The sequence below is a fragment of the Gastrolobium bilobum genome, unplaced genomic scaffold (genome assembly GCF_033153095.1).
Source record: "Gastrolobium bilobum isolate Gb01-03AN ecotype WA unplaced genomic scaffold, APGP_CSIRO_Gbil_v1 utg11619, whole genome shotgun sequence".
NCBI lineage: Eukaryota > Viridiplantae > Streptophyta > Magnoliopsida > Fabales > Fabaceae > Gastrolobium > Gastrolobium bilobum.
In genome coordinates, this window is record NW_026895137.1 from 42,210 (window position 1) to 51,459 (window position 9,250).

General features: G+C 36.7%; 1 protein-coding gene across 3 annotated transcripts; it reads left to right on the forward strand.

Annotated features, from left to right (window-relative positions):
- The first annotated feature begins 287 nt into the window (after nucleotides 1–287).
- LOC133291350 (ATP-citrate synthase beta chain protein 1-like) lies at nucleotides 288–8,560 on the forward strand. Of its 3 annotated transcripts, XM_061489765.1 has the most exons (18): nucleotides 309–391; nucleotides 1,083–1,127; nucleotides 1,565–1,683; nucleotides 1,794–1,896; nucleotides 2,114–2,179; nucleotides 2,520–2,643; nucleotides 2,733–2,867; nucleotides 3,807–3,867; nucleotides 3,945–4,021; nucleotides 4,145–4,300; nucleotides 4,400–4,528; nucleotides 4,677–4,809; nucleotides 4,921–5,048; nucleotides 5,264–5,369; nucleotides 5,489–5,565; nucleotides 7,469–7,539; nucleotides 7,647–7,931; nucleotides 8,228–8,560. In XM_061489765.1, exons 3-18 carry the CDS (start codon nucleotides 1,584–1,586, stop codon nucleotides 8,301–8,303), a joined length of 1,827 nt encoding a protein of 608 aa, XP_061345749.1. In that variant the 5' UTR covers nucleotides 309–391; nucleotides 1,083–1,127; nucleotides 1,565–1,583; the 3' UTR covers nucleotides 8,304–8,560. The 3 variants fall into 3 exon arrangements, with proteins under 3 accessions (XP_061345686.1, XP_061345749.1, XP_061345617.1); XM_061489702.1 differs by lacking the exon at nucleotides 1,083–1,127 and having other exon boundaries at nucleotides 288–391; XM_061489633.1 differs by lacking the exon at nucleotides 1,083–1,127 and having other exon boundaries at nucleotides 339–391; nucleotides 1,539–1,683.
- The last annotated feature ends 690 nt before the right edge of the window (nucleotides 8,561–9,250 follow it).

Consider the following 9,250-nt stretch of genomic DNA (forward strand, 5'->3'; position numbering starts at 1 on the left):
TTGTTTAATTATTACTTTAAAAAGTAGGAGCTTACAGGGCGAAACTCGTGTGGAATTTTTTAATAAAGAAAAGAAAAAAAGGGCAAGCAATATGCAATAGCCACCGTACGTACCTACCCTCGACTCTTACCACAATTTTCTTCTTTCCATCTAACACATAAAAGAAGTTTAGTAAATTTTGTACAGCCAACCAAACCCAGTCATGAGCTAAAGCTAACTACCACCCGCCACGTGATTCACTCACACTATATAACTCACTCTCTTTCTCTCTATATTCATCACACTATATTTAAACCCCTATCTACCACCCTCTCTTCCTATTTCTATCTTTTTTCTTCCCAACTCGCTCTCGACTCATTTCCTGGCCGATTCCGCGAGGCGAGTGAATCAGGTACACTCTAACTAACCACCAAAACCAAGCTTCTTCACATTCGCCATCCTAGATCTCACTTTTTTCCTCTCTGGATTCAATTTCCCTGCTTCATTTTGAATTCGCATTTTTTGCTCATGTGCTTGAATTCTTCTTCTTCTTCTACTACTTTCTTATTCCTCTTTTGCTTGCTGAATTTGAAATCTGTGGAATTTTAGGGAAGATCTCTCTGCTTATGCAAGAGACCTTCTGATTTGTGTCGGAATTGGAAATTTTCGATTTCGGTTGATTGTTTTGGAGTTCAAGTTTCGGCGATCATACGTGCATTTTGTGTAGATTTGGTTTTGACTTGTGGTTGTGGTGGTTGCACTTTGGTTTTCGTGGCTTTGGTGAGCGTTAGTTTTTTGGTTGGTTTGATGTAATTTTATAATGGTTGTGGGAGTTGTTGTTTGGTTGCTGTAAACTTGGTCTGGTTGTGGATCTGTTTCGTTTGGCAAGTTTCTTTCTTTTTTTTTAATTTTCAAAATTAATAGTTTGCGTTTCCGCATTTCCGTTCTTGTGGTGATTTGTTAAATGATCGGTTTCGTTTTTATTGATGAATGAAATTGTGAATTTTGGTTTCCTTGGATGCTTGTGTTGAATAACTACGGAGATTTGAGAGCTTTTTGTTTTTGTGTTTGTTTTTTTTCCCTTCTTGTTTGTAATTGAACAGGATGACTTCATACCCGGCAAAGATTTGGCTTTTCTCGCATTAGGAGTATGGTTGACCCACTCTGTTTTTTGGCATCACTAGTCTACTTACCTTTTTGATTGGTTTTTAATTCATCCTTTGGTCTTCGGATAGATTTCTATTAAGCTAATGAGGATATGGAGTATGGACCTTAAGCTTCTTACTTGTATTATGAAGATTTAGACATCACATGACACTATTGCTGTGAATTATAAAATTATTTGTAATTTTGTATTTAGTTGAATCTATAGTTGCTTAAAAATAGTTGATTGATGTTTGATCCTGGAGACAGGTATTAATCTCTATGCGTGATTTCAACTGATGTGGAGAATATCTTACATTATTAATATTTTTATTTATTTATATTACACTTGAAATTTAACTTTTGCTATGAAAATATCGTAAATATTGTTTTATATCATTTCTTCTGCAATATAGAAAATAATGCACTAGTTTGTCATCAGATCTATCTGTTTCTTCGTCATGGCCACTGGACAACTTTTCTCGCGTACTACACAAGCTTTGTTTTACAACTACAAGCAACTTCCCATCCAGCGGATGCTTGATTTTGACTTCCTTTGCGGTTTGTATCTGCTCTATCATCTTAATTTTCTTCCGGATGGACTAGGTCAAATCATATAGTAAGATTAACCATTTTTAATATTAATTGAAGCTCCAATTTTGTATTCATAGGTAGGGAAACACCATCAGTTGCGGGAATAATTAACCCTGGTTCTGAGGGATTTCAGAAACTCTTTTTTGGTCAGGAGGAAATTGCCATCCCAGTTCATGCTACGTATGTGTTCCTCGTTCATTTCTGTGCACAAACTGTCCTTTTTCTGTTTGAATATTGGATATGGTTACTCGTAGCCGAGGGATGATTTTTCTACATTTTAGTGATCTCCTTACTATTTCAGCATGCCATTGAATACAAAGTAACCAACTTGTAGAGCTTGATTTCTTGTTTGTCTGAGTGTAATGTGTTCTTAGCCCTACGTTGACTTATTTTGCAGCATTGAAGCAGCTTGTGCTGCACATCCTACTGCTGATGTCTTCATCAACTTTGCATCATTTAGAAGGTCAGTAAATTATTTAATATTGTTTTGACTCGAGTCTATGCTATCTTATTACAAAATAGAACATAAGTACTGATAGCATATCTAGAAAATATCTCATAATGTCGGTGGTGTATCATAATTTTGAGTATCTTGTATGATCTCTTATGAAAGATTTCCATATTTCTTTAAATTTCATGATTTGTTTTCTTATTTAATTACGATTAGAAACCTAGTATTTTTGTCTTTTGTATCACATCAAATCACTATCAATGTCAAATTATTGAGTCCCTATTTTTTATTTTCCTTCTTTCTCTTCCTAAATCCTTATAATTTCAACTAGTACAATTTGATCTACATACAGTGCTGCTGCATCATCCATATCCGCTTTGAAGCAGCCAACAATTCGAGTTGTTGCCATTATTGCTGAAGGAGTACCTGAGTCAGACACTAAGCAATTGATTGCATATGCCCGTGCAAACAATAAGGTGAGAGTTGAAATGGAAATTGATGGACTTAATAGATATATAATAACCTGGAAAAAAAAAAACTTATTTTAGTGCTCATGGTGTGGTAGGTTGTTATTGGCCCAGCAACTGTTGGAGGCATTCAAGCTGGTGCTTTTAAAATTGGTGATACAGCTGGAACAATTGACAATATAATTCACTGCAAGCTCTACAGGCCTGGATCTGTTGGATTTGTTTCTAAATCTGTATGTAGTTATTCATTTCCTGCTTATGCTACTGTCATCTTTCTCAAATTTAGAATCGACCTCGTTATCTAGTACCACTGTGAAGCTTCTGATAATACTAACCTGTTTTTGTGTTAAGGAGGTGTGGGATGTGTTCAAGATGTTTGCAAATGCATACATTTTACGTTGAAAATTATGATACGTTGTTTATTTTTATTGTCTTGTACCAGAGAAAGATTCCACCGTTAGGGACTAATTTAAGTTCCAAAAGAAATTTAATAGTATTCCTAGTAGAGATGACTACGAATCATGTCTTTTTCCTGTTTATACTTGTCCATCATGGCTTAGTTCATTTCAAATTTTGAGACATAGTATAGTTTCTAAACAGTCTCTTGAATACCTAGTCTTCTTACAAGCTTAATGAGTAGGTTCAGCATGTGTAGATACATAGATAGTAAACTGAATATAGATACAAGTGCAACAGGACAAACTGGAATGATTATGTACATTGCAATCCTCATCTTTGAATTTATTTTTTTATCATTTATATTTTGTTTCTCCTTTCTGAAAGAACCAAGGGATTGGCTTAAATATTTTGGTAAACATTGAACAATCTGATGTTTACATGATAATAATTATGGTGGAACAGTGATGCATCTATTTATCACTTGAGAAGAGCAGTACAGCGTACTGGCAACATACCATAAATAAATTGGTAGTGTACTTGCATGATAGGATTCTTTGACATTAATAGCCACTGTTCCCCCTCCCTCTCTATTGTTAAATAATGGTAATAGCTTCTTTAGCTAAGATAGGATTTTTACATGAAATTGCTTTTATTTGATGTTAAGAGTATCAAATGGTGGTTTATAGAAATTTAGAATTTGAGCTTTGTTTCTTTTGGTATGATCTAATGCATGCACGGATGGTTCTGAGAGAAGACAACCTTTTGAATTGCAGGGTGGGATGTCCAATGAATTATACAGCACCATTGCCCGCGTAACTGATGGGATTTATGAAGGTATTTATATGCTGATTTTTATCTTTTCTGTTTTTGTTAATGCTAGTGTTGAGTTATATCTTCTTGCTTTGCTATAGGTGTTGCCATTGGAGGAGACGTTTTCCCAGGTTCCACACTTTCCGATCATGTTTTACGGTTTAACAACATAACAAAGGTAGATTTTTGCTTTTGTCTTGGGGAACTGCATAAAATATCTACAACCCATGAATAACTGACTAGAATATAGAGCATATCAGGTTTTTGTCACTGACCAGTCTGGATTTACATTAAACCTCAGGTTAAAATGATTGTTGTACTCGGGGAACTTGGCGGGCGCGATGAGTATTCCTTAGTGGAAGCCCTAAAACAAGGGAGAGTGACAAAACCAGTTGTTGCCTGGGTTAGTGGAACCTGTGCAAGACTCTTCAAATCTGAAGTACAATTTGGTCATGCTGTATGTCATCGTTCCCTTATCTTTGACTAAGTTCTCAATAAAAGCATTCGTCATTAAAGAACAGCATTCTTAATCTCCATTGACACTTGTATAAATCAGGGAGCTAAGAGTGGTGGTGAGTTGGAGTCTGCCCAAGCAAAGAATCAGGCACTAAGGGAAGCTGGAGCTGTTGTTCCCACTTCGTACGAAGCTTTTGAAGCTGCAATTAAAGAAACATTTGACAAATTGGTTAGTTTGCATGTATATTGAAATTTTTCATTTCTTTAATTAAGTTTTCTCCCCTCTTCCCTATCCCCTGAAGTAAACAATGTTTTAAAGAAGTCTCATGCATTTCCTTGATTAGCTATAATATCTTAGTTGGCTTATCTTTTGCCAGGCCGAAGAAGGGAAGATCACACCAGTGAAGGAAATTACTCCTCCACTGATCCCTGAGGATCTTAACTCCGCAATTAAGAGTGGAAAAGTCCGAGCTCCAACTCATATTATTTCTACCATTTCTGATGACAGAGGTATGTTGGGATCCACTAATGTTATAATTTAGAAATATGGTCTTTCTTTTTGTGGCCAAAGCACTCAAATTTGACAGTTAAACTAAAGTTTTCTTATAATATTGTCCGAAGGTGAGGAGCCATGCTATGCTGGTGTACCCATGTCTTCCATTATTGAAAAGGGTTATGGTGTCGGTGACGTTATCTCTCTTTTATGGTTTAAACGCAGCCTTCCCCGATATTGTACTCAATTTATTGAGGTAGGATATTCAATAGTGCAGAGCTTTCCTCGATTATCTTCCTACTTTTTGCCATATGTTTGTCTCTTGAGTATGTGAAATTGTTGTACACTCTGCAGTCCAACTTCTTTAGATAATTTTTGTGCTGTCAGTTTTCCATTTAGTTATTTCTTTTCAAAGCAAACTATTGATATTATCTTCCAGCTTCTATTGAGCTGATACATTTCATTGATCAGATATGCATCATGCTATGTGCCGACCATGGTCCTTGTGTCTCTGGTGCTCATAATACTATTGTGACTGCAAGGGCTGGAAAGGACCTAGTTTCCAGTCTTGTGTCAGGTAAAAACATGTCTTTAGTCTGTCTACTTTTGTTGACGTTGGGCTAGTATCTGATGGAGTGACCAAAACTTTGTATGCTATAAAGCCATAAAATAGTTAGCAATGCACTTCTGAAACAGGTTTGCTTACAATTGGTCCACGATTTGGGGGTGCCATTGATGATGCTGCTCGCTACTTCAAGGATGCTCATGACACGGTATGATTAATCAACTTTTCCTGTGAAGCTGGATGGAACTAGAATAAAATTGTTGTGGGGAAGGGGAACAAAATCTTAATGGGTAAAAAATTATCTTTTATAAAAAAAAAATAGAAACTAAGGGCATTTGTAAAATTTTGAAACACCCCCCCTCCTCCTCTTTCCCCAAGTCAACAAACACACCACGTACTTTATCTGATGCACTTAAGTCACCATAAATTATTATAATTGCAGACGTTTCAGTTTTAAAGCTTTTTATGGATTTTAATAATTGCAGACGTTTCAGTTTGCATGACTTTATGTTTTGTTTATGGTTATTTCCATTTTGTGTCAGTTTTTAAGACCATTGATGGTCCTTTATCGTCAGTTACTTTTTGTATTGCCTGATTAAAAGGCTTGTTAGAAGGATGTGAAAGGAAGACTTTTGATGATTGATGATTGAAGAATGATAATATAGCAGAAAACTTCTGCATTTTCCTGAAAGCCATAATTTTGCATCATTGGTATCAGAGCTCAGGTTGCCTTAAAGATGGCTGAGCAGGAAAATCCCGGAGGTCATGGTCGTGGTCGTGGACGAAGAGGTCGTTGCGGCAGACGCGGTCAACCTACCGATGGTGATTATTATCCTGATGCGAGAGATGCTGAAATTGAGGAAAAGGACAGACGGATCCAAGAACTCGAACAACTGCTTGCAGAGGCACAGTTGCACGAGTCAGATGAAGGATGGGAATCTGAAAGATCATCTCATGAGGAGGAAAGGAGATTCTGGAACCGGAACCAGCAGCGACGAAGACGAAGTCAACCTGGAAATCAATCCTTTTTTGCTAATATTGAGGTGATGATTGAGATCCCGGAATTCGAAGGCACCACTCATCCAGCACCGTCGAAAAGGTCTTTGACATCATAGACTTGACAGAAGACCAGAAGGTCCCAATCTATGATGAATATGATGAAGAGCAAGATGATGAGAATCCTGTTATGGATGCTCCAATTTATGACAAGTTCCCTATCTATGATAAGTATGATTGGGAGCAAGACGACGACGAGAATCCAGAGGTACGACGACGAGAATCCAGAGGTGAAAGAAATCTCTTGTAGTGATTCCGATGGGAAGTCAATTATTAGAAATTCTAATATCTCTAACAAAGATGAAGTTCTACCCAAAGATATCATGCAGAATGATCCTTCATCCAAGAAGTCTAAGTCTTTAGTTTGCAAGCAGTATTATGAATTTGGGGACAACGAGCATAACAACCTTATGCTCCATGGAGATAAAGATTTAGCTTTTGGTAAAAGTTTAATTGGAGATCGTCAAGGGCAATGGGACTTGCGGGTACATCAGACAAAGTTTTCCTATGACGGATCACAGATGCGATCATTGATCAAAACTACAAATGAATATACCAAGCATGTCAAAGAATTGCATTTCCAAGTTCTAATCTTAATTAGGAAATTTGGTGATATTGTACCAGAAGAGTTGCCGCCTGGATTACCACCTGAAGACGTTGCAGATTCGAGGGCGAATCTTCTCCTAGTGGGAGAGGATGATGCACTTAAGTCACCATAAATTATTATAATTGCAGACGTTTCAGTTTTAAAGCTTTTTATGGATTTTAATAATTGCAGACGTTTCAGTTTGCAGACGTTTCAGTTTGCATGACTTTATGTTTTGTTTATGGTTATTTCCGTTTTGTGTCAGTTTTTAAGACCATTGATGGTCCTTTATTGTCAGTTACTTTTTGTATTGCCTGATTAAAAGGCTTGTTAGAAGGATGTGAAAGGAAGACTTTTGATGATTGAAGAATGATAATATAGCAGAAAACTTCTGCATTTTCCTGAAAGCCATAATTTTGCATCATTATCTTTCATCAAACATGTGGTACTGAACTTTGTCTTGTCACAGGGGCTTACACCTTATGAGTTTGTTGAAAGTATGAAGAAGAAGGGAATTCGAGTGCCAGGAATAGGGCACAGGTAATGTGTTATGTTTGTTCATGTACTAAGTAAACATTTTTCTGTTTCTATTGCTGTTGCATTAAAAATCTAAATCTCTCGAGGCTTGGTTTTGCTTTGTGATACAGGATCAAGAATCGGGACAACAAAGATAAGAGAGTTGAGCTGCTACAGCGGTTTGCACGCACACATTTTCCTTCAGTGAAATACATGGAATATGCTGTTCAAGTTGAAACGTACACTCTCACGAAGGCAAATAATTTAGTTCTTAACGTAGATGGAGCAATTGGATCACTATTTTTGGATCTTCTTGCTGGTAGTGGAATGTTCACCAAGCAAGAGATTGATGAAATTGTGGGAATTGGCTATCTGAATGGGCTCTTTGTGCTGGCACGCTCCATTGGTCTGATTGGGTGAGTATAAATTAATTATGCATATTTCATTGTGTAGAGCAGTTTTTGGATATTATTTTATTTTTGGATCCCTGTAGCCTTTTTATTATCCACAATTCTCTTGTGGTCCAAAGGATTCCACTTTCAGTTAGGTAGTCCTCGTAGTCTCTGATACAGGTTGTTCATGCCGATTGGTGACCAAGTGTACATATTGCATGTCTTTTGAGAATCAATTGAACTCAGAATCTCGATCCCCCTCCAAAAAAAAAAGTATACATGACTTGGTCTAATTCATTGTTACTTGTTTAAAATTTCAGGCATACCTTTGACCAAAAGAGATTGAAGCAACCGCTCTACCGCCACCCATGGGAGGATGTTCTCTATACAAAGTGAAACGGTTTTGTATGGCTGGAAGAAGTTTGGCATGCTTCAAATTAGCATTAGCAATCTTTTGGGAAATCATGCATCTGAAATATGCTGGAATGATTTTCTTAGCTGTTAGACTATTGTTGTACGATCTATATTGGTGAATAGCTATCTTCCATTCGAAAATTGTATTAAATTTCATAAAGAAAGAACGCATAGTCAATTTTAAAATTATTTTTCTAGATGAAGATTCTGATCTCTGTCCTGCTGTGCCTTCAAAAGGAAATGATAATAACTTGAAGCACATTTTATTATGCAATCTTACGAAGTTCTGGTAACCATAACCTCGTATGACATGTTTATGGTAAAAACAATTTCAGTCCCCAATTCATGGAAGGTTGTGGTACGGCCATGGACATGCTAGGTCTGAATACCGAATACGTCAGTAGCCATTTTTCTCATGCACAGCCCTTTAGTACCCAACCACAGTTCCCATGAAACTACAATATTTATGGTCGGTTTAGTATGAGGATAAAAGTAATTTTAACTAGTTGTACAAATCACCTCGTGTATTTTTCATTTGAGGCTCTTAATTTTATTTTTTTTATATATATAGTAAACGAAGCTCTTCCTTTTAAGGAAGTACGATGCTCCGATAACCTCCCACTATTATCTTCCAAAGACCAAACAGGTCCAAAGACACGTTCCCTTCATACCAAGACAGTTTTTAGCCTACTTAGGTAGACCCCAAAGATATGGAAAAGTTGTCAAACTAACTTCCCCCTTAGGAAGGAAAGAACCATCAAATTGATAGTGAGCTGATAAAAGGTCCTATAAGCATCGTTTGGTTTGTCTTAGGTGTTAAATGGCTTGCAACGCAAGTTATTGATTTAGGTGGAAACTTTTTAATTGGGGTCAATTGGAACAATATTTTGAGTTAGTGAGCTAAATAGAATGGTGATAAGAGTTGAAAG